This window comes from Rhyacophila brunnea, unplaced genomic scaffold (genome assembly GCF_057557595.1).
Source record: "Rhyacophila brunnea isolate RB1 unplaced genomic scaffold, BYU_Rbru_1.0 scaffold_9, whole genome shotgun sequence".
Classification (NCBI taxonomy): domain Eukaryota; kingdom Metazoa; phylum Arthropoda; class Insecta; order Trichoptera; family Rhyacophilidae; genus Rhyacophila; species Rhyacophila brunnea.
Window position 1 is genome coordinate 14,807,558 of NW_028233361.1, and position 25,942 is coordinate 14,833,499.

The window sequence follows — 25,942 nt, forward strand, 5'->3', positions numbered from 1 at the left end:
TGTCGGCAATAGTGCTTATTTTAAACTATCATGACAATAACTGTTTATACGTAAAAGTGCTGACTGTCCAATCTCATTTTTCAAGAGTACGCGAGGCGCGATGTTGTCATTTTTGGTACTATTTGACAGGGCGTATTGAAAATAGGTTTACGTCAAAATGAGTAGTTCATTTTTTTACCGGCAGGTTCGCCATTATCGTTCTACTGCGCAGGCGCAGATCTTACTTGCACGTTAAAAATCAGCATAATTCAGAACCTTCCAAACTTGTTTAATACATCCACGCATCTTGCCCACTACAGGATAATACATGTTTCCCTATACATTTTCGTACTGTGCACAGTAAATCTATGCACTATATCATTGGAAATAATGTATGTTGTTTTAAAATTGGTTTCTTCAATCATGAGGGTGCTATAGCAAATTGAAATCAATGAAAACAATGAGCTGAATGACTCTGTCTTGTCTCTCACAAATAGATTCTAAAAGAGAATAGTTTAATATTCGTATTTCTTAAACTAGACTATTATAGCAAAACAAATATTGACCAAATATTTTTTTAATTTTCTTATTCCTTTTGAAGGATTTAGCAGACCTAATAGATGGGGCCTAATTTTAATCCACGAGTGCATAACAGTCCAAAATATATTCTTACAAAAATGGCTGGGGGGGTAAAAAAAATTATATTATTAAGAAACAAAACAAAAAATATACTAATTCACTATCGGAATACGGACACTGCAATTTATTTACACCATCGTAAACATAGTCAACATTTTACTCCCTCAAAATATAACACCGTGAATTGTCCCACTTTAAAGTGTGGCCAGTATTCTGGTGAAGCCCAAGCAGGCGGAGGTGGCAGTCTGCCCGATGCCCCAGAGCATGGCGTGCACGGCGGACATCTGGAATGAGGACGCTCGGTAGACGAAAGCTATTGCGGCACTGCTCAGAACACCGGACGTACTCGGAGCGACAATCCCCATCACTAGTATGAAAATCGGAAAGAACTTGCCGAACTTGTGTTTACGCAGCGTGGCGAACGATATGAGGGCCGCGCAGGTGTGCACAAATATCGAAGAAAACAGCGACCACAGAAACACCTGGTACCACATCTCCGCGAACGTGTTCAGCGGGTCCGCCGGCGTCAGGCTTATCACGTTCGCGATCGTATCCAACTCCGACGGGTGGAACTCGGAAAACATGCTATACATGTTTCAAGTGTTGACTAGGTGATATCCTTGCATGCCCATATACAGAGCGATGCGCGATTTGAATGTATTCCTTTGTCGACGGTGGGTATTATTGATGCCACAACCATACTAAATCAATTCCTGGATTACATTTCGTATAATCTGGAAAGTAAACAACATATATTTAAAAATATATAATCACTTTGGCATCAGGGAAGTACGGAATTTGTACAAGTGAAATATGGTTCAACCGTGCTTCGTGTTTACTTCACAAAATAACTGAGATTCTTACTGTTGGTGTTAGAATATGCTTTATGATGGTATATTATGGAAACAATCATATTTTTGTCTAAATATTCAACACATATTATTATACATCGCAGTGACGGTCTTCGCCTGCCTTTGACACAATACAATCTTCGTTTTCGCGTTTACTGCATACTTATCAAATATGTCAACTTTACAAAACAGCTGATTGAAAATTATTTTTATGAATTGAAAAAGAAAGTAGAAAATAACTGGTCCATCCCTCAGATTAAGACGATCATCATATTTTTCTGGGTATAATTTTTAATTCGTTATTAAAAATGTCTTTTATTACGCGATAAACACATTTTGTGAATATTCAATGACTTTAAAGTTAATTAACATTAATTTGTTTCATAAGAATAAATGTATTGTTTCCTAAATAACTAAATATTTTCAAATTTATAGATTATTTTTCTTCCAATTATAAATACGAGATAATTTAAATTAATTATGTTTTTATATTCCTTGCAGTATGCCAAGATTGCCAGTAAAAATAAATTCATAGATAATAATAAATTGATTGATCTGAAGTTCGACTAGCTGTCTATGTCTATGGCTGTCGCAGATGAGCCGGCGACTAGTGTTTTATGAAATTATTTCATTTTGAAGTGATACGAATCCTTCTGGAAACTTTAATATCCGAGAACAGAGGCGTTACCTCGTACCGGTGCGTATAATTTCATTTATTTACTTGCCTTGCCTCTAAACTTTCTACTTGTTTCTTGCGTATTTTGATCATCTTACTTTTCTTGCTGAAGTCCAAACATGCAACCTTACGGAAAAAAACAGAATGACACCAAACTTGTGAATGTGAAAAATCTGACGTTTTCGATTTGTTCTGTTCGCACGTGTCGTCTCGGTGAAAATATTTATTTTAAATAAGTGTATTGTGCAAAAATTAAACATGGGTAAAGTCCGATCGACCACCGGGCCCCCTCGGAGACAGGGGCTGAACAAATCATGCCATTCGATGAATCCAGACAGGCCTACGGAAGGATTAAAAGGTGTAGGAAATGTGCGAACCAGATCTACCATAAAGAGGTTACAAATGTACCGGAATTTCAAAGCGAAAAGAGATAGAACTGGCCACATAATTACTCCTGCCCCTTTTCAAGGAAGACTTCCATCCGGAACGAGAGCTAGGGTTGAACCAAATCAAAAATGGTTCGGAAATTCAAGAGTTATTTCACAAAATGCTTTACAGAAATTCCAGTCTGAACTAGGTGTCGCTGTCAAAAGCCCTTACCAAGTTGTTATGAAACCTACGAAATTGCCCATTACTTTATTAAACGAAACTGCTAAAAACGCAAGAGTGCATTTACTTGATACAGAGAGCTTTCAAAAAACGTTTGGTCCCAACAAGAACAGAAAGAGAGTGAACATGAAATTCACAGATTTGGAGCTTTTGTCCCAAGCTGCCGATGTCGATTCTGACAAATACGACAAAGATAAAGACGTTGACTTGATTAAGGAAGACACGGGAATGAAGGATGGACAGAGAGAGTGGATCTTTGGAGCCGGTCAAAGTAGAAGAATATGGAATGAATTATATAAAGTTATCGATTCTTCCGATGTGCTGCTTCAAGTCTTGGATGCCAGAGACCCGATGGGCACTCGCTGTCCTCACATAGAGAAGTTTTTACGTACCGAAAAACCGCACAAACATTTGATATTCATATTAAATAAAGTGGATCTGGTGCCGGCTTGGGTCACACAAAGATGGGTGGCCATACTCAGTTCTGAATATCCCACCGTCGCCTTCCACGCTTCCTTGACGCATCCTTTCGGTAAAGGATCGTTGATCAATCTCCTCAGACAATTCGGAAAGCTCCACATCGACAAGAAACAAATCAGCGTCGGATTCATCGGATATCCTAACACCGGAAAGTCTTCAGTTATTAATACGCTCCGATCGAAAAAAGTTTGCAAAGTCGCTCCTATAGCTGGCGAAACTAAAGTCTGGCAATATATTACTTTGATGAAGCGTATTTTCCTCATAGATTGTCCAGGAGTCGTTTACCCTTCCGCTGAAACAGATACTGAAAAGGTTTTGAAGGGCGTCGTCAGAATTGAGTTAGTTCAGAATCCTGAAGATTACATCGATACCGTCATCGAGCGAGTCAAAAAAGAATATCTGGTGAAAACATACAAATGCGACCACTGGGAGACGCCCACGGAGTTTTTGGAAAAGCTCGCTGCCAGGACTGGAAAATTATTGAAGAAAGGAGAACCTGATATCAGTTCGGTTGCGAAAATCGTGCTTAACGATTGGCAAAGAGGTAAATTGCCTTTTTATGTTGCACCTCCGGGATTCGAGACCCCGGCAAGTCAAATTGTTACAGAACAAAGTAATGCAGTTTCAAAAAAACAGACCACAACTACTGAACAAACAGCTCTTCCTGCAGAAACCGGCACTTCTGATACACCTGATGACCAAAATATGCAAGATGCAGAGGTTGTCAATCCTAAAGTAGAGCAAGGAAAGTCTTTCAAAGTTATGCAAGACTTTGCTAAGATCCGCGTCGGACTGCAGTATGATAATGTTGAAGATGTTAAGCCATTAGATGATGTGCCGACGGCGGACAAAAGTGAAAGTGAGGCGACTCCGAAAGCAAAGAAAGAAGAAGATGAAGATTCTTCAGATTTCAGCGACTTTTACAGTCACAGTGAAGAAGAATTCAGTGAGATTGAAGATAATCTGGCCGGACCTCAAGACGAATCTATGAAAGAGTTGGCCACCTCCAGTGGATTGTTTACAGTATCCGGTGTTAATTCTAGAAGCGTTGACGAGTTAAAGCGAATGCAAGAATCCCCGAAAGTGGCGAAGAAGTTAACCAGCAAGCAACGGCGAGCACTCGATCGTGTTCATAAGAGAAAAACTGTCGGAAGTAACTTCTATGAAGTTACCAATGTCAAAAATAGAAATAGGAATAAGAAAAAAAATTAACTTTCATCTTATGTATTTTATTTTTTGAGTAATTTTTAATTAATATTATTATTAAAATATGTTCGTTTTCACTATTGTAAAAATACACAATGGCCGCACGGCTTAAGTGTCGGCCTATAGAGTCATGGGTCCCAGGTTCGAATCTTGGGTCTGGTAAGTACACATATTGTTTATCAATTTGTGTATTGAGTCAGGGTATGGACCAAATAGATTGAGCAAGTGGCTGACATCCATTTCTCGTGAAAACAAAATCTGTTAATACAAACCTCCGCTCTCTGGAGGCCCATATTGTCGACTTACTATGCAAACCTTCTATGTTTGTTTTATGTAAATGTTCAGGAGAGAGTATTGTTTAACATATTTCTTTTATTAATAAAAAAATATTTTCTACGATGTTATTTAAAGTTCACTCTTTTTTGATATCATAAATTTAAAACATTTTTATTTTTAAAAGAAATGTAATAAATAATGTGTTTTAACTCTCTCCTGAACATTTACATAAAACAAACATAGAGGGTTTGCATAGTAGGCCGACAATATGATCTTATTAGGATCGGACATGTTCGGAAAAGAATAGTAATGTTATGTATTCTTAATTTGCGAAATAAAATTGACTCTATTTTTACATACTGTTTTTATTCATTTTTACTTTACCTCTAAAACCATAACACCCACTAGTGAGTAGAGCAGCTTTGTTTTTTATATAAATATGGAGCCGTGGGTCGAGAGTATGAACCCACAACTGGTCATCATAATTCTTTTTTCAATCTGTATTTGATCTAGTGAAGGTCCCAATGGATCGAGTGAATAGCTAACTGCTCTGAATGCGAAAGGAAAAATATGATGTCTAAAATCACTACTTTTCAAGAGAGCCAAACGAAGATTGGTTTTCGGACCACTTTGTATGGGAACTTCAATGTTTTTGTTTGGAATTAAGTAATTCAGAGGCGTCGATTCAACTCATCCTTGTCATTTATATTTATTTGGTATATGCAACTCATTTTTAAACATATCGCTATTTTTTTTTCGCAGACAGACCTATTCTTCATTAAAGAAATCTGTGGTCTGCTTAGGATCTCACATGGTAATTTACTTTGCTAAAACGATATTACTCCCTTTCATGTGTTATTGATTTTCTTGAATACACTGAAATAATAGTCAAAGACTGCCAGCCTTCAATTAAATTAAAGGGTTCGTACTCTTGTATTCATACATCCCAATGTTGTTGGTTTCAGTGCTCAAAAATATTTCCTTCTTATGCATCAGAGAATATTTTCAAATAATCATTAAATTATGTATTGCTCAATAGTCAACATGACTAATACAGACCAAAGCATATAGACTCCTTAAATATGTAAGTATCGTAGGCATTCACTCAGCCTCCATTCGGGGTATGGGAATGGATGGAGGAAAGGGAGAATGTCACCCATGGTCCCCACATCTTGAAGCGGGCCCCCAGGCTAGGATCTTTGGCAGGGCCCCCTACCTATCGCTAAGGATAAAAGCTGTGTGACGCTCTACAGTAGCGTTTTCCAAATGGTGTACGCGTGTTAGTGTTTTTTGTATATTTTAATACATCCTTTTGAATTATGAAGTTGTCGAGTATCGATATACAATTAAAAATTGTATTGTACGACCACATAATTTTAAATAATATTATTGAAGGAAAATAGCACCGCATGTGACTTTTTCTGACTATTAGAGCAAATTTGTCATCATCAGGGGCGCAACAACCCGGTGTGGGTCCTGGCCTCCTCCAACAGCTCCCTCCACGTGTCCCTATCCAGTGTGGCCGCATTCCAATTCGGTACCCCCAGAATACGGCAGTCACTGGCAGCTCTATCCAACCAGCGAATCTTTGGCCTACCTCTTCTTCTACGCCCTATTGGATTGCTGGACATCACTCTCTTTCCAGTTCATTGTCATTCATACGGTGCACATGACCTAGCCATCGCAGTCTCCCAATCTTAATTGATTGAACTGCGCTGCAATCTTCGTACAGCCCGTAGAGCTCAGCATTATATTATCTTCTCCAATTGCTGCCTGTCTCTGTTCGGTCCATATATACGGTGGAGAATTTTTCTTTCAAAGATGTTCAGGGCTCGTTCATTTCGCAGAGTTAATGTCCAGGTTTCCGATGCGTAGGTGAGCACTGGCTTTACAAGTGTCTTGTAAAGAGTGCTTTTAGTTCGGCGAGATAGTAAGCGGGACTTAAAATGTCTTAACAGGCCAAAGTAGCATTTATTCACAGACATGATTCTCTTGTTGATTTCTTCTGTAATATCATTATGTCGAGTTACAAGAGAAGAGATCCAAGGTAATGAAACTGTCGACCGTATCAAACTTGTATGCACCAATATCTAACTTTGGTGCGCCTTCTCGTGGTGTGACATAGACAGGCATGTATTTAGTTTTTGGCTCGTTTATTTGTAAGCCCATTCTTTTGGCAGAGGCTTCTAGTGCTGTGAATGCCTTTTTCAGCGCCAATTCTGATATAGCAATCATCGGCATACGCCAGCAGCTGCACAGGCTTAGTAAATATCGTGCCGCTGCCACGGGCATCAATCTTTGCATCCCGTATCGCCTTTTCTAGCGCAATATTGAATAGAAGGCATGCCAGAGTGTCACCTTGCCTGAGGCCATTCAGTGATATAAATGGCTCGGATATTTCCGCTTGAAGCTTCACCCGGCATTGTACTGGTGTCATTGTCATCTCTACAAGTTTAATTATTTTCGTCGGAATTTCAAATTCTAGCATTGCTTCGTATAACCAGTTTCAATTAATGCTATCATAAGCTGCCTTAAAATCTATGAACAGGTGATACATGTTTATATTGAATTCAGTGGTCTTTTCTAGAATCTAGAGTGAATATTTGAGTAACACATGATCTCCCTCGTCGAAAGCCTCCTTGGTAGTGCCCGAGTATTCCTTCTACAATGGGTTCCAGCCGCTGGAATATCAGAATCGACAACAGTTTATATGCAGAGTTAAGAAGTGTCACCCCTCTGTAGTTACTACATTCTAGTTGGTCTCCTTGTGCAGGGGCAAATCAGCCCATCCTTCCACTCCTCTGGCATCTTTTCTGAAGTCCATACTTGGTGGATTAGGCTATGCATATGTTTGAGCAGGCTTTCCCACCCACATTTTATTAATTCACTCTGTAGGTTATCTATTCCAGGCGATTTGTTTGTTTTTAACCTCGACATGGCACCTTTTACCTCATTTAATGTCGGTGGTTCATCGTTATCATCCATGCCACTTTGTACTGATTCCTGGTCATGAGTATTAATGTTAGTGTTGCTGGCATCATTATAGGGGGTATTTAAATGTTGATCTAAGAAACCCACCCACCGTGCAAGAATACGGTGCTTTGCTGTGAGTATCATGCCATCGTCATCTTTGCACATTGTGATACGAGGATTGAAACCCTTCCTAACATTATTTATCTTTCTATAGAACAACCGGTTTTCTTGGGCTTTAGTGTTCTTGGAGTAGGATCATTTCCTTTTTTAAATAATCACGTTTCTTTTTCTTGTGTAGTTTAGAGCAAATTTGTGATGTGTGTTTATCTCACTTATCTGGTCGACTCGCCACACCGGGCTCCTCCTGAGTCCTGGCCCCCAGGCTAGAGCCCTGTCAGCCCCCTCCCTTGTGGGGGCCATGATGTCACCCATATATTATACAATAACTAGTATTTAATTACACAACTAATCACACATTTGAAATACTCCAATCAGGACTTCTTGTATATTATCTTGGTGCTCAGGTTATGAGACTTGAATGACCAAAGAAATATGTTTACTTTATTCATGTATCCACCAGGTCGAATTACTGAAATTCTTGATATTCATGTAATTTGATATTACTTAGTATGACTTTTGAAAAATTAAACCACACTACTGACTATTACTAACTTTTTAATAGAGCAAAAATAATGAATTCCCGATGCAATCTGAATTTAAAATCATGTAAAAGCATAGGTGACATTTTCATGCTGATTTGACAGACCATAAGAGTAAACAATATAATAAACAGATAATTTACCCTTCAACCATGACAATGTTTTGTACTAATTTCAGTTAACTGAATTCAGAGTTCCTAGTTATTTATGTTTGATGTTTCGTTTAGTTTCCAGATATGGACTTGCCGTCAGATAGCGACGAGAGCGATGTCGATTTCGTACCGGAGGCCGAACAGTCTCTGTCAGAAGCCGAATCAGACGTAGACAAAGAAACCGATGCTCAGTATGATAAAGAAGTTCAGATAAAGAAAGATAAGAAGAGATTATCAGAATCCTCATCACGAAAGAAGAAAAGCAAACGTATCAAAAAGTGCTCGGAGAACGAAGACTCCAAACAACCCGATGCAGCAATCAATAAAGATCCTGTAGTTCAAAAAAAATATGAAGACGACTTGTGGGCATCGTTTCTAGATGCTCCGACTACAGCTAAAAAGGCAGCCGAAAAGACGGAAACCGATTTAAATAAGTCTGATCAGATTGAAAATATTGAAAACAATGATCGGTTTGGTATTACGACAACTAATAATGACACCCCATTGAAGAGTACCAACATTTTTGATATTGGTGACCTTAATACCACAAATAAACCTAACCATGTAGCTAACAGCAGTACTTCCGAAGGTAATTTTTTTTTATATTTTGTTTTCAATTTTGTAAGTTGTAAGTCGCTATGCACTCTAAAATTCGTCTCGACACCAACAGTCGTAAATCACAACTGCCAAGCAATGTTCCATTCTCTTAAGTGTGACTAGTCAACAGGGCAAAAACTACAGTAAAAACTGATTATTGTCATTGTACATCCGACAAAGATGTATTGATATTTAAAAAAATAAGATATCGGCCAAAATATTGGATACCTAAATTAATTATCAATTAAAATTATACCAAGCCACACTGTTACAAATTGTTGGAAGGATTATTACTTTACCTGGAATGTTATTTCATTATGATCACCGCATTTTTGTTCTCAAGATCTGACACCGCCATGCCACCATGGATGCATAGAGATCTTGTGCATATTTACTAACTTGAAATGTTATGAAACTTGAAATTGACAGCAGTGCTTTTTTAAACTATATACGAAAAACATTCATGTTGTGCTGTTCCATGTGACAGCACATGTTTTTTTCAACCAAAAATCTTGTGCGGCAATACACTAACTTACATGTATTTTGTGAATGCGAACAAAATCACATCGATAAATTCCACATATTGCAGCAGTTAAAACGAGTTCGTTCACGTGATCTGGCTAAAATCTTGCTTCAGTCACCTACGATGATTAAAAAAATGGCTGTTTGCAACTTGTGCAACTATAAGTTTTAAGCTAAAATGGAGTCGTACTGTCCTATGTTATGGATAAACAAAAATTACTTCCCATTAGATTCTATTAAGGTCCAAACAAGATATGGGCCTCCACTGGGTGGAGGTTTGTATTAACAGATTTTTGTTTTTACGAGAAATGGATGTTAGCCACTTGCTCAACGTATTAGGTCCATACTCTGAATCAAACAAAAATTGAAAAACAATTTGTGTGTGTACTTGCCAGACCCAGGATTCGAACTGGGGACCCACACCGTTATAGACCGACGCTTAAGCCATTATAATGATATATTATAGTACCCACTTAATTCATACAATTTAATAATGATCATATTATAAGGGCATTGCTAGCAGCTATTTATACAAATAGGTTTATAAAAAATCGCAACAATGTTTACTCCACTTTGACAATAATATGAGTTAAGGCTATTCATTATATAAAGGCAGAATGGTGTATTGCTTTGTAAGTTCATATGCTGTGCGCTGGAATAATATAAATGAATTTGAATTATTCCCTTAATTTGTTTTCCAGAAAAAGTTAATACCCCGATTCCTGCCGGTCCTAAAATGCGAAATTCAGGTGGCGGCCTGTCATCAATATTGAGTAAAATTGGAAAGAACAGCAAAGTGTCGACGCTAGAAAAGTCGAAACTCGATTGGAATTCGTTCAAGAAGAATGAAGGGATAGAAGATGAAATTGTTGTTCACAATCGAGGGAGAAACGGGTAAAAAAATTTATTAATTGAACTGGAGATGATGGTTTTGAAAGAATGTTTTTTTTGTCAATTTTACAATATTTGGCAGCTGTTTCGAGCTACAAACCCAACCTCAGAACAATTTGAGACAGTGTTCCTCAAACTTTTTACACCTGTGGACCGGTAAAAATATCAGATAGTTCGGGGAACCTGACTGCAGAAGAAAATTATTATTAATGTAGTATTTTGTTTATTAGTTTTTAAATCTTATATTATAACAGATATTATACATAAGTTAACATGAAAATTCTATTGTTAATTGAAATAATCAGAAAAAGATAGGTAAATAAATTGTTGAAATAGTGCTTCTGGAAATTTGAGAATGTTAGTTTTAAAAATATAGCGAAATCTGCTGCTAGAATAGTTGACAACCTATTTATATGTTTGAGAGAGATGAAGCTCTGCATTGACATTCATTCAGTTTCCTTGTTTTGTATTTTTGTTACTGACAGCCAAAACTGTGACGAAAATGTTTGTATTTTATGTCTCAATAGCAAAGTGGTATCAAAACACCACTCAATTAGTTTTCCTTATTCTCGTCTATCAATTGACGTCTTCCATAAAGGATTACATTTTTTGAATGATGATCTGCTTGGAATTTTTGGCATATCGATGGCTTAATTCGCAAATTTGCTAACTCCACTTTTGAAAACTTTTCAGGAGAGAGTAAAAACATGTTATTTTGTTACTTTTTAACCTATTAAGAAAATGTTAAATGACAGATTGTTTATTTTATCAAAACGGACATTACTGACTCATAAAATTAAAAATATAACCATTCGTTTATTTTATATGGACGAATTTAGGAGTTACCAAAATTGCAGGTTAAAAATTTTTAAAAATAATTATGTTCAATGGAGTTATCAACTTTTATTCTTAAATTCTATTGTAATTCTAAACAACATAATGAGTATTTTAAATAATATGTACTTAACTAATTACAAATAATAACTTAACATAACCTATAGGTAAGTAACACATTAAAATCTTAATTTTTTTTTAAGTTATTCATGAGATATTTTGAATACGTAATCTATTATAAATTTAACAATATAACTTAAGATTAACACAATATTAAAAAGAATTAAATTAAACATTAGGTATTTATTACAAGGGATAATTTCACAAATTATTCATGTGGAAGATTATCATAGAACTCGTGGTTGTCCCCATGAATCGTCATTTTTAAGTCTTGCAGGTCATTGAATTTTCTATTTTTAATTTTCAATCGTGTCATGTGTAAACAGGCCAAAGTATCAATAGGTTTTGATAGTATGTTGGTATTCCTCCTTTGGGATAAAATTTTCCAGGCCTCGTTAAATCGTAATTTATAATATAATATCACCGCTGGATTTATATTAAAGACCACGTATGTCAGTAACTTTAAATGATACAGAAAATTATTAAAAATAAAATGGTAATATCATTACAATATGACGTAATATTGCACACGTAAAGTAAGATGGAAATATAACAATTCTAATGCACTTTGTACCTTTGAGTCGCCTTTCTTCTTTCCTGGTCTTATGGTTGAGTGATACTGTACTTCATCGAAAGTTTTGAAAAATGTGTGATTCAAATATTTTACTTGATAATATGCTGGATGTTTTTTTGCTGCTTTACAGATGTTGTAATATTCTGCAGGAACAGATATATCTTTCTTTTTTAGTTCTCTTTCGATGCATGCATGCATTGAATCGGCTTCCATTTGGGTGTGAACTACTTCTAGGTATTTCTGCTCTATGGTGATTCCATGCACCATCGCAATATTTAACAGAGCATTAGCCAGCACAGAATTCCGGTTTTGGTAGGTGCATCCAACTTCTATTTGGCATAAAATATTGTCTACAATAAAACTTGATATGATACTGGTGAAATCCTCTGCGTTGAGGCCACCTTCAGCCTCATTCCATAAATAGCAGTATCCTTTGGATTTTAAATTGAAGAAACAAAAATTGTGTACACATAATTTAGTTTTGTAATATAAACTTGAGACATTAGATTTAGAAAGAACGGACCGAAGGTCCATTGTAAAGACATATTGTTCTGTTTCTTTTTCTTTATTTTTTCCATCTCTTGCGTCTTCTTTATTTGCCGAGTGTAGCTGATGCTTAATATCCAACACATGGCAGACTTTGAAAGCTGCACATTTTTCACACATATCTTTCTTAGGCTAGAATAGTTATAATGTTCTCTATATCTAAGTATTTATGGAATGAACCGGTTGACAATGCTTTAAAATTTTTTGTTACACACCAATCAATCTTATACAAATTAAAAAGTGCAGTTTTTGAGGTTTGAGGAATTTTATTTGAACGCAACAAAAAAAGAGTAACTCTTTTAGTTGATTTAGCATGGATATTATCTAACACATATCTATAAAAAGCGTGTACATATTTATGGAAAATATGGTTTGTACTCAAAATTACAAGTTGGGAATGTTTTGTTTGTATTATCGACAGAAATAAACCACCTTTTAGACGATTTATTTGTAGAGTTGCTGACTAATGACACGCTTATGATAGATCTGGATACAACATGGCGGAGTTATACATTTTGCAGTGTAGGTTTTGGAGCCCGATGGAGTTGACAAATTTTCTTGTAACGTTTTTTCGATATATTTAAATAACTTGGAGTTGTCAAATTTATACAGGACATGCTCAAAGCATAATACAACAAAATTGCATCATTAAGTCATTTTCAGCAAAAAGTGGAGTTAGCAAATTTGCGAATTAAGCCATCGATATGCATTTTAAAACTATTTGCGGACCGGCGGTTGGGAAACACTGATCTAAGGTGTTTAATTGTAAAAATTCAGACAGCAAATGCTCATGATCCGAAAGCCATGACAGTAAGAGCCGTTTCACACGGGACACCTGTGGCAAGCCACCGGCGTGGTGAGTGGCTGCATTTACACATAAATGAATGGGCTTGTTCAGACAGGGACACACGAGTGTCGCGTTCATTTATATTATATAAATGCGGAATCTCGACACACGGGCGGCTTGCCACAGGTGTCCTGTGTAAAACGGCTCTAAGAGACAGTGTATTCTGTTTATACCTGCACCACTCCTTGCACACTGCAGTGGCGTAGTTTCGTTTATTTAAATTTTATATTTAAGAAGAAGATACTAGGAATATTTCTTTCTACTGATTTAAAAAATCTAAGTATTAAAACAGTTTAAAGAGAGGCCTATTACACAGGTTAACATCTACATACCATCTTTGGACTTTTTAGTAATGTATTATATTATTGTCTGTTTAAATTTCCATCTGCTACTCTGCTGGGAATAATTGAGTTATCGATTGATGATTAAACCAATAGAATTGGACATTTAGTATAAAAACAATTATTATCTAGAAGAGAGATGGCCAACCTATGACACGCGAGATGATTTTGCATGGCATGCGAATGTTTCATTTTGAAGAGAAAAGAAATATTACTATTTTATATATTATTTTTATGTTTTTTTTATTAAAAAGTTTTACAAATTAATATATACTTAAGTACATACTTATATATAGAATTAACGACATAGTCATGCGTTGTTTCTTCTGTTTTTCATATTATGTTTAGGTACCAATCGATGCGCAAACGGAAACGACATGCATAAATAATGACAAATCGCATTGTAATCATTACGTGTAATGTAAATATACGATTGCGTGGGTCGGTCCTTAGGATTGGGGAATTAAAAATGAAAAAAATATACAATCAACAAACTTTATGAAATTAATTATCGGCAGTCATTCAAATATAATAACTGCTTGTTATTTTGCCTCAAACATAATCTCTAAAAATGGAAAACCGCTTAGTGATGGAGAATATGATATGAAAAAAGAGTGGTTTAAATGCTTCCACGATCTCTTTGAGTGATTTTAAAACAAGGAAAAAATATTGAAAGAATAAAAGATATGCCTTCGGCTATAAATACGATGAAAGATGGAATATCAATAACTCAATTGTAATTTTTAAACTTTTTTAATAGAATTCTTAACTATTTTTTTAGAAAACTTGAAAAAAAAATTCGCCATAATAAAAACTGCTTGGCACGTTGGACAGTTGAAAAATATTATTTGGGAAATTTTGGCACGAGTACGTAAAAAGGTTGGCTATCCCTGATCTAGAATTTACAATCTCATACAGGGGACCCTGATTTTATGTGCCCAGAATTCACATTTTACCGCTATTCGCACATTTCTGGAATCTTGTTTTATTATAGTAAATCAAAAATCCTGGTTTTACATTTTTATTTCCTGGAGTTTACGTCTGGAATATTCAAAATTCAATGTATTTGAACATATTCAATTCAATGCATGCCAGTCATCGAAATTAATTCGAAATGCATGTATGCATTTATATTTGAAGACATGTCTGCAGTACACCATATCAAAGTAACACACTCAATTCTATAAGTTTTTTTGTTTCACCCCGAGGCCGACTATATTCAGGCTGTGGCACTGTATTGATAATTACGGTCTTCGAATACAATGCGCTAACCCACTCGCAATAAATGAAGATTGTTAATTGCATATTTTGTTCAAATTATTATCATTTTCTATAAACAGTTTACCATGTTGCATTCGAAGTATGAGCAATAACTAGCACTACCATCGAAGTCTACAGTTTCATGTCTGACTATAATAGTGGGCCTTGTTTACACCCGTTCTAGTAATGTGAAAAGAACATTCTCGAAAATAGGAAAGAGTATGTTCGGTACTAATTTGTGTGTCCCTGTATTTATGTTTTTTTTTGTTCTTTCAAAAACGTATAATCCGGATTTCACTGTATTTAACTTTGAAGCCGATTTACTCAACTTGGTTGCTGGTTTATTGGCTTAACTAATATAATTTTTATTGTCATTCTTTAAGGTATTTGGAACGGCAAGACTTCTTGGAGCGAACGGACCATCGACAATTTGAGCTTGAAAAGAATCTTAGAGCAAATAAGCGTACGAAGAGATAGTTCAATTTATTCATATCGTAGTAACTATTCGCAATATTCCTTAACCGAGAGATGATTAAAACTGTTAGATGTACGAATTCCATCGCAATTTTCAAACTATCTTCAGTTCGAGACTTATCTTGATAGATGAGATAGAATGTGATACTTCTGAAGGGTATCAGTGAAAAGAATGCAAAAACTTTACATAAGTATTAAAATACAACGTTTTACATATATTATTATTCAGTTTCAATGAAAGAACATTTTTCTATGGACAAAAAAACTGATTACCATTTTGTATTAGTAATATTTTAGAAAATTATCAATGGATAACAACCTAAATACATCCATAACATTATGCCACTCACTTGTTTATAACATTATTCTAAAAATAACCTATCTACTTTTTCGGTGATAAGAATTAAAATATGGCAAGTGTTAAAATGTAGCCATAATATCGTTAATTCCATCTGGCACATATTATTAATTTATTAATGTAATAAATAAATACCAACATAACACTGTTGTTTTATTATTTTCCAATAATTATTAATCATGTAGACATATAGAGCGTGTCCATAAACTTGTACATATGCAGTTCGCCGTATCACACTTCACCGTGAAATGTTGTATCGGAAATATATGGAAATATATTAAAGATTGTCCAACCTCTTTGGGTCGTATGGTACTGAGATAAAATTTATGTTTAAATAAAACACTTCTTGACGGTTTACACTTTACAGGAAGCCATCAGCAAACATCTTTCGAAAATAGCCGACATACTGGATTATTTGTTGGGTTCGGTTATGTTTTCATTCTTGAATTCATGAATTTTGACAAAATCAGCTATAAAAATTGAATTAATGTTCATATTGAATCTTATAAAATTGGAGACCGTTTATGGTTATCTCTTTCCGGTAAGAAAACTCACGGTGAACTGTGCCATTGTGAAATGTTTTACGTACAATTTACATGTAACCGACATACAGACTAAAAATGCAGGATATTGGCGATTTCTTAATCTTGATTTTTATCAACTGAAGGGATAGGTTTGTATTGTGGTTTTCTGTTACTATTTCAGAGTCACCATCCATGATGATGGCCGGTCGGTGACTTGACGTGCAGTAATCCCATTTCATCTCCAACTTACCACACCTATCACTCCTACAGCGGTACTCTCTCTCTTCGACAGTACGCAATCTACATGGACTGCGTGTGGTTATGCTAACCTAAATTGCACCAACCGACTGTCCTAATGGTTGGTGGCTATTGACCTTTTCTATGCCTCACAATATTACTATGGCAGTATCTGACAGGCTGCAGATTTTTAAAAACACATTGAATATAGAGTATTGACGCTTACTTCAATAGGTGTAATACTGATAATTTCTGGCTTAGTATTTCATAATTATTCAAACAGATGTCACTGTGTGTTTAATCTTTTAGATTATGCAAATCGATCGACAGTGGCTAGTAATTTGAGTTTGAAGTCGGATGAGGTAACTCGTGAAATTTGTATGTACGGCCTCAGAGCAAGAATACTCGCTGAAGGCATAGAACCGGTTATTAATTATCAAGCGCAGAGAAGCTGTATACTTTGACCATATCTTCTGCAATGAGAAGTATGATTCACTTCAACTCACAATACAGGGGAAGGTGGATGGTAGCAGAAGTGTAGAAAGAAGGAGATTCTTTTTAGTTTTTGTCAGCCACTGGATTAGGGTTGCTATGACTGACAGAAATCGAGAGATAAGGAAATGGAGCGGCCTCGTCATGTCTAAGGTGGAGATACGACATTGGACCTGGCTCGATAACACACTATATTTTTATTTATTTGTAAACATCTGCACATATTAAACAATATATATAAAATTCAACACTGGTGTTTGGGCATATAACTAATATTATTAGTCTATGGTTTGAGCATAACTTGATAACTGCTTTTTGGGCCATTTTAGTATTGTCTTCCATTTAGTAATGATCTGTATTTCACTTAAAAATACTCAACACTACGGTAATATTGTGATGTTATGTGAGAAAAACACAGCAGGTAGGTAGTTTGGTGAAATTTGACCAAATAACTTGTCAGATTTTGGCTACTAATAGGTAGGTGTTATTTTTTCCTAGTTTGGGAAAAATTGAAAATTTAATCATTCTTCATTTATTTATTTTAAAATGTATTCTCAATGTTAGACAAAAAATTTAACAGATTTAAGGGGAAAATTCCAAGATTAAAACTACTCCTGTAATTTCAACATTTTGCGGTTAACAGGTTATGCCCAAAACAACACCGTATCAGTGGCGAGGGGTGGAGGTAGGCTGTTAAGATTCGACGTAAATAGTGCATACTAAACTTTGTCAGTCATACTTATTTGTTTTCATTGAACTAAGACTACAAATTACATATATATTTGTTAGTTTTTAAAATTATTAAGCCATAATAGATTATATTCAATAAATATTGGTTTTATCTACAAAATATCTAAAAGTACTTATGCCATTATTTATTATGGTTTGGGTAGACTTTGGGGCTGAATGAATTAAAAAAAACTGATCAACATCTGTAATACCTATGTATTCTTAATTCAACGAAAACAAATAAGTATGACTGAAAAAGTGTGCACTATTTTTGTCATATCGCCCATAACATACCTAAACTATTATGGTTTGGTTTATGCAGGGTTCAACTGAATTTTAAAAACTAACCAGTACCATCTGCAAATTGTATTATTGGTCCATTGAAAACAAATAAGTTTGACTGACAATGTTTAGTATGTACTGTTTATCTCGAATCGAGCCTACCTCCACCCCTCACTACTGCACCGTACTATTAAAACAGAGCACACAAAATAATAATAAATAGGTATCATTATATTTGAAATAAAATAGAAGTAAAAATACAATGACATAGAAACCGTAATTATATAAAATAATGAAAAAAGTTCAAAAAGCATTTATTGCAATGCTTGATTGCCTGAGGTATCGAACATGTCAATAGACGAACTATTTGAAAGATAATGAATTCTTGGTATTGAAGAATAAATAGGTGATGCCTGAAAAGAGCCAATCTGAGATGCAATTTAACTCAATCAGATTTCTAGAAGGCCGCTAAATTGGTACTATCTAGTGCATGGCCCCAACATCCTGAAGCGGGCCCCCAGGTGAAGATGTTTGTCGGGCCCCCCTACCTATCGCTAAGGGTAAAGGCAGTGTGACGCGCTGCAGTAGCGTTTTCCAAATGGTGTACGTGGTTTTAAAATTAAGGTGTATTTTTAGTGATTTTCTGTATTTTTAATATGTACATCCATTAAAATACAGTTAAAAATTGCATTGTACAACTAAATATTTTTAATTAATAATATGAATGTAGTAATATAGCGCCGCAGGCGACTTTTTTTACTATTAGAGCATAAATTTGTGATCTATGTTTATCTCACTTATCTGGTTGACTCGTCACGCCGGGCCCCCAGGCTAGAGCCCTGTCAGCCCCCCCTTGTGGGGGCCATGATCTAGTGTACACAGGATACAATATGACGTATCCTTTTTTACCCGCATTGGAATGCTTCACCTAGAATCCGACGTGGATAAGGAAAATTGATGCCATTCTGTGACAAAACCGCATTCTTCGTTATCATTCATTATAATATTAGCATCTCATGACGTAAAACAAACATGACAAGAGCCATGGTAAGTACTAGGTGCTAACAGTAATATTCTATTTAGGTTTTATTGTCTAAATGCAGGGCCGTCTGAACACATTATTGCCTAAGGTTACTTAATTTGGATATTTTATGAAATGGTAAAAACCATAGAGGTAATAAATAAAAGAGGGGCAAGGAATCGGCTTTCTCATACAACTGAATGAAGCAGGCCAACAATAGCCGACAACTTATGAGAAATAGCGACGCGATTAAAAAAATGCAGGGCATCACGGAGGATTTACTTCAGTAATTTTAACGTACCCATAACGTGGAAATTTTGCCGCAAATTCATTACCAGCCTGCCTTACCATACTTTTTCACCATACTTTCATATAACCTGCCGTCCCTAGGTAAAAACCTGACAATTGAACAGTGAATTCAATAATCAAAATGTCAGTAGCCATGTCCCTCACATCCTGAAGCGGCCCCCCAGGCAAGGATGTTTTGGAGTGCACCCTACCTATCGAAAAGATTAAGGGCAGTGTGGTATTCCGCGGAACCCTAGGATTCCACAAGGTAAAATTAAGTCTATTTCGTGTAGGTATTTTTAGCGATTTTTAAATGAATTATTGAGTTGTCGGCACTCGGCATCACTGATCGCGACCCCCTTTTGTGGTAGCCAAGAAACATGCGACCATTCACCATATTGGCTAAAGTACCACTCTATTAGTCAGGAAACGCATTAAAAATAATTACTTATAAAATAAATTTATAGGTACACGCCAATCAAATTGCATTGCACAGCCACAGGGAAAATTTGTGGTGTGTTTATTTCACTTAAGTGGTCGACCTGCCACGCCGCGCGCCCTAAGCTCAGGCCCCCAGGCTAGAGCTACCAGCCTCCTGTGGGGGGCATGTCAGTAGCAGTAGCGTGCGGTTCATAGATGCTGTCAGGCGCGGACCCAGAAAAATAGTTTGGTGGGGTCGTTTTAGTCAGGTCGTCGGAGGGGGCTATCTTGATATAGCACGTACCACTGACTTCCACATCTACACATCTAGTGGAATATCTCACTTTTACATGTACCTACATTACCCACACTCCGCACTTAGATTCAATCAATAAACACCTGCCCTGCAGGTATAACTACAGATCTTCACTAATGAAATAATATCGCAAGCTGTCGCATCCACAAGTGGTTATCGAATGCGCGCGGTCTGACAGTCATAATAATTATTAGGATCGTTAGCAATGTTGGCATGTCCCCCTACCTATCGCTAAGGTTAAAAGCAGTGTGACGCTCTACAGAAACTTTTTCCAAATGGTGTTCCAGGTAAAATTAAGGGTATTTTTCAGTGTATTTTTAGCGATTTTTTGTATTTTTCAATAAATCCACTTGAGTTTTGAAATTTTCGAATATTGACATACAATCACTGGCGGCTCCCTCTATAGGTCATTCGGTCATTGACCTGCCAAAATAAATACCTAAAAGTGCGGCCACACCGGCAACAAGTCGCGCGACAACTCGTTAAATTTTACGATAATTATCATAATTGCTTAAGAAATTTTACGATAATTATCATGCTTATCGTAAAATTTAACGAGTTGTCGCGCGACTTGTTTTCGGTGTGGACCCGGCATTACAATCGACATAATAATATTAATAATATGTGCAATGTCATATATAATAATATTAATAATAATCGGTGGATTTGAAATTATAGGGCGCGCGATATTGTGTCAACCCAGTCTATTGGGCTTTTTTTGTTTGGGCGATAATTCCCCGAACAAAAATATTGTGTTCGCCGGCAGTCTGAAAATTGACCCAAATTGAATATTTTTATAAAATTTTCTCTCTCGTTTCTCATACATAAGACAGAGATCGATATAACACAAAATACGAGATCGAAGCTTGTAACGGTGCGTGAATTACTGTAATATCGGCAATGCCCGAGTGTGAGACAAAAGATTTTTTCACCTAATTAAATGAAACAGAATGATAACACTGACTAGATAATTGGTCTCAAGACGCAACTGTGTATGCGGTTCGGATTCGTTGACAGGTTTTGACGAATGCCTTTGGTTATTTTAATAATATATAAGGAGTTTTTGGTGATTTATAACATTTTTGTGAAGCAGTTAGTACGCACGCAGTAGCAATTGAAGTCTGTGATACAATTATAATGGAAATGGAAGCACGATTTGCATCCAACGATCATCTCATTATATCCGATTTGTTCAATAAAGAAAATTACACTGATTTTAAAAATAATTTTCCCACACGTCAAGTAAATTTGGTAAAACTGTTAGAAGAAATAAACATAATCAAGTTAAAAAATGAATTATTGGTGTTTTATCAACGAGATGATTTGCATGGCGCTATTAGTGCAGTTTCTCTTCTACATTTTTTACTCAGCAATAATTTCAACGAAACATTTTCCGAGTCGATCAAAGTTCTCCAATTTATTTGCGTCATACCAATGACAACAGTTGAAAGTGAAAGATGTTTTTCCACTCTCAAAAGAATAAAAACCTTTCTACGCAATAGGGCCAGGATAGACTGACCGCTCTTGCAATGCTCAGTATTGAAAAAAAATATGTGGGAAAAATAGACAATTTTTATAATCGTGTGATTGATGATTTTTCAAAAAGCAAAGAAAGAAAAGTGGACCTGATTTACAAAAAATTATAACGCGTTGTGTGCAATTTCGGTTAACGATGGGTTGGCGTTATGAAAAACGGACATTTTTTGAAGGGTTAGTAGGTACCGACCTATAACAATTTCTAGCACTTATTCTATAATGTATAAAAAGTCAATTTGCAATACGTCTTTTCAGTATACAACGAAAAGGCAAATTAAAATAATATATTCAAAATTGACCTGCTAGGTTTTTCCGGATTAAGCCGCCAATGCATACAATAATAAAAAATTTGCACACAATCACATATTTGAAATGCTAATATTCTTAAAGTATAACAGCCCCTCAAGTATAACAGGCCCCCTCAGAGCCCGGGCCCCCAGGCTAGAGCCCTGTCAGCCCCCCCCCCCTTGTGGGGGCCATAATCGTTAGTGTCCGTTTGTGTCGTTCGCGCTGTCTTTACCACGAAGCTTCGGAATATTAAAGCAAACATTGGTTGGTTCAGATAGTTGCACCAATTTATGGGTGTCGCGGGTCTTCCGGTAGCCACAGGTCTTGTGTGTCGTAGAATGCCAGATGCCGTAGAAGGCTGTTCGACAGCCACATTATCCGGGTCACGATCATCAGTCATGAGGTCCTGACCCAGCGCTCGAAATGGACTGGAACGCACCGGAGCGCTGTTCCGATTCATAGAATCTCCAAAATTATCGCTCCGTCTCGTGGAAATATTAATTTGACCGCTTGAGCTAGATATGTCATATAATAAAAAATCTAATATAATTATTTTTATAAAATACATATACAATTAGATAACAACGTTAATATTTTCATAAAATTATCGAGCGCTCCGGTTCGTAAAATTTTCCATTTCGAGCGCTGTCCTGACCCCCCCTTGTGTGTGCGTCTGGATGCTGTGGATACAGAACATCCCTAGAGATAATTGATAATACTTACTATGTAATAAATTAACAATATTATAGCTGGTATCTTTTCTAAAGATTCTGTATTATTATTGCGACGTTAGCATTTTACTGCTCCATATCACACATTATACAACGTCTTAAACTATACTAGGTATTACTTATAAACCCCTGAGTAGATAATATTATTATATAACGGTAAATATATATTTTTCAACAGCATACCTACAAGCAAAACTCCACAGCATCCCTCCAGTACTGTTAATGTGGCTTCGATTAAATTAAAAAATAATTACAAGATAAAAAGAACTTTTTATATACAACGTTTTAAAATTTTCTGTTGCATCATATAAACTTGACTTGACTAGCTTAAACGATCAAAAAAATTTGTACTTATAGAAATAATACTGAAATGTCATTTTGACATTCATATTGATTTCCATAGTAACGCACGTATATATTAATAATATAGTTGCTAGGACCCCAGACCCCTAGCAACCAATAATAGTAGATTGGATTACGGATTTATTCCGAAATAACTTTTCATACAAAACAGAATAAACTGAAAGTGAATTCAATTCTACTTAAAGATGGCTAAAAGTATTAAAAAATGCATTGGCGTCGTGTTCTGATATATTCTAAAAGTTTCAAATGTCTAGTTAGTCGCGAAGTTAGTTAAAAATCTATTGCAAGATGTACCGGATAAACAACCACTGGACAAATAAGAATACGACCTAATAAAAACGTTGTAATAAACCAAAACATTGAATGATAATAATAAGATATAACTAACATTGATCATGTTGGTTATTTTATGACTACGGATGTTTCACTGATAGGATAGGTACAAGCCTTGCGTGTCGTAGAATGCTAAAGAAGAGGAGCCAACTCCTTGAGAAAGCTGTTCGGCAGCCAAATTATCCGAGTCATTAGGTCCTGACGAAGAAAAAATAATATTCCATTACCTAAATAATTTGTATTTTAAGGGGGGGGGGGTACGGACCCGATAACCCCCGATCTGTACAAGCATGTGTTTACTCAATAGATTGACGAAGTCAATATTTTAATATAAAACAACTTATTATTATGTACCTATTTACGAAATCCGGATTCTGCCGAAGCCAATTAATACGCCTCTGTGTTCATGCATACATATTTACATTATGTATTTTATTCGGTATGGGTAATTCAGCGAAGGCTGTTTAGTATTTTATAATATGTAACAGTTGGCATTAGTCGATCGGCGGATGTGTGCGAAATATTTTGTTCTAAGCGCGAAGTATTTACAATATTTACATAATGTTCTTTATTCCTTCACGTAGCAAAACTGCATTCCTAAATCGGTGTTTAGCGTTGTTATTTGACAAAAAAATATATTGTGTACGCATGATATTACAGTAATTTAAAAATTAAGTGCCGCGAAAACGTAAATAAAAAAAAAACATTTTTAAAATTCGAAAAAAAGAATAATAAATATTTTCCGTTCTTACGTAAATCGGTGGTTGAAGTCATCGTCATCAGCCTTGATCATTAGTATCTGCAGACTGCAGTTGTGTAGTGGGTGCCACGGGACTTCTACAGACAGTTCTCATTAATATTATATTACACACAATAATTTTCAATTAAGTACGTGAATATGGAAAATGATATTGTTGTTATTTTTAGCTTGAGGAACATCTAGCTCTAGATTATAAGTAGATAATATTATAATATAATGCGTAAGGCTGCCCGCCCATTAACGACGCTGTCTTGTGGTTGCATTTTAGATTAAAATTTAAAAAATATATTTATTTTACTTGCATATAATATAATATTTGAAAAATTACAAAAATTAAAAGAAAATCCCCCCTGCCCAACATGGATTTTTCGGATACCCATTTCATTTTTCACTACTCTTAGTTTATGCATTTATCTTAAATTGAGGGTCCATGTTACGTATGCTATAGTAATATGACGTAATATTCATAAATAACTAGTAAACCTGGTCAGATGTTGATTAACTTCTTTCCGGGAACATCTCAGAAACCAATGTATAAATTTGGGGCGGTTTTTTTAATACAGTGGATATACTCCAGTGTGCGTTGTGGGAAACAAAAATACAAAATAATAGTGCGTAGTTAATTTATTCAAAAAAATTGTTTGAAAAATAATAATAAATTAATTAGTAAGTAATTTTAGACAGTTGAAAATCGTATTGGGATAGGAATTAAATTACGTGGATTAAGGTTTTCTACGTAAGGGCCGTCCGTATTATATGATGTCAAGCTCTAGGGTGGAGTCTGATATTATAATGTGATGATTTTTTGAGGAGGAGGGATGGGAAGAGTAGAGAAAATATGACGTCACAAAGTAAACAAAAAATATATTAAAAGGATCTGAAATCACAAGATTGAAGATCGGGGATTTAAAAATAAATATACTTTAAAAAAATTGTTTTATAACGTTTTGGGGGGGGGGGGGGTATCAAAAATGTGACGTAATATAGACAGGATGTGATGATGGGGAGGGGATTAAAAAATAGCAAAAATCGTGTGACGTCATTTATTTGCACGGCTCTTAGTAGGTAGTAAAAACTGTTTTTTCTTCTTTATTTTATACAGTATTATTATGTCTGTTCATCTTGGCTGATAGTAACACAATTTATTATGGCTCTCGTGAAAAAATGAAATAAAAAGGTCAAATCATAATGTTGAAATTTGAGGCAAATTTGTTTATGAACGATAATTTTGTTATTAAATTTGGTTACTGAATAATAATTATTATATAATAATAAATAATATTGTACGTTAAAAAGGGGTAAAAACAGTGTCTATACTTTACGTAATACTTACGAGTGATTCTGAAAAGTGAAGAAATGTGAAAAAAAACTCATGGAAAAGCATTAATAATAACTACGTGCACCTACCCATATACGTCTGAATGTTTCCATCTTACCTATTTGAAAAGATGACAACGGATAGGAAAACTAGCAAATGGGTAAGGAAAATTAAACAATATTATGTTATTGTATTTTTCAAAACTACCTGCTTTGGAGATTTGAAAAGCTCATTGTATTCATGCCGCGGTATTAAACTGTGAATTTTAACAGTAGGTAGTAGGTATTAGAAATTTCTTATAATTCTGTTCGTAGAACATGGTTGTATCATATATAAAAAAAATGTAATACCTACCGGCTTCGTACCGAAACTGAAACCGTTACCGGAACGAAAGCCGGAACAAAAAAATAACATTTTTTCCGGTACCTACGGTAAATGTT

The 25,942-nt window shown here is 35.5% G+C and overlaps 4 protein-coding genes across 5 annotated transcripts in view; 3 read left to right on the plus strand and 1 right to left on the minus strand.

The window, feature by feature from the left end:
- Window positions 1-567: 567 nt before the first annotated feature.
- On the minus strand, window positions 568-1,608 carry LOC147063313 (transmembrane protein 170A). Its single transcript, XM_085959873.1, has 2 exons — window positions 1,483-1,608; window positions 568-1,352 (listed from the first exon to the last, which is right to left on the minus strand). The coding sequence occupies exon 2, from the start codon at window positions 1,209-1,211 to the stop codon at window positions 813-815; it is 399 nt and encodes a 132-aa protein (XP_085815999.1). The 5' UTR covers window positions 1,212-1,352; window positions 1,483-1,608; the 3' UTR covers window positions 568-812.
- A 418-nt stretch (window positions 1,609-2,026) lies between these two features.
- Yeti (yeti) lies at window positions 2,027-16,008 on the plus strand. 2 transcript variants are annotated; one of them, XM_085959448.1, is made up of 5 exons: window positions 2,027-2,166; window positions 8,576-9,089; window positions 10,321-10,513; window positions 14,554-14,651; window positions 15,416-16,004. In XM_085959448.1, the coding sequence occupies exons 2-4, from the start codon at window positions 8,585-8,587 to the stop codon at window positions 14,645-14,647; spliced, it is 792 nt and encodes a 263-aa protein (XP_085815574.1). In that variant the 5' UTR covers window positions 2,027-2,166; window positions 8,576-8,584; the 3' UTR covers window positions 14,648-14,651; window positions 15,416-16,004. The 2 variants fall into 2 exon arrangements, with proteins under 2 accessions (XP_085815574.1, XP_085815571.1); XM_085959445.1 differs by lacking the exon at window positions 14,554-14,651 and having other exon boundaries at window positions 15,416-16,008.
- On the plus strand, window positions 2,175-5,071 carry Ns2 (nucleostemin 2). Its single transcript, XM_085959444.1, has one exon. The coding sequence runs from the start codon at window positions 2,404-2,406 to the stop codon at window positions 4,444-4,446; it is 2,043 nt and encodes a 680-aa protein (XP_085815570.1). The 5' UTR covers window positions 2,175-2,403; the 3' UTR covers window positions 4,447-5,071.
- A 9,517-nt stretch (window positions 16,009-25,525) lies between the features above and the next one.
- The window catches only part of p130CAS (Serine_rich_CAS and FAT-like_CAS_C domain-containing protein p130CAS), a 229,150-nt gene continuing 228,733 nt past the window's right edge, over window positions 25,526-25,942 (plus strand). Inside the window, exon 1 of the mRNA XM_085959378.1 lies at window positions 25,526-25,662. Within this exon, the coding sequence (XP_085815504.1) occupies window positions 25,606-25,662 (57 nt within the window). The 5' untranslated portion in view covers window positions 25,526-25,605. The remainder of the gene's footprint in view (window positions 25,663-25,942) is intronic.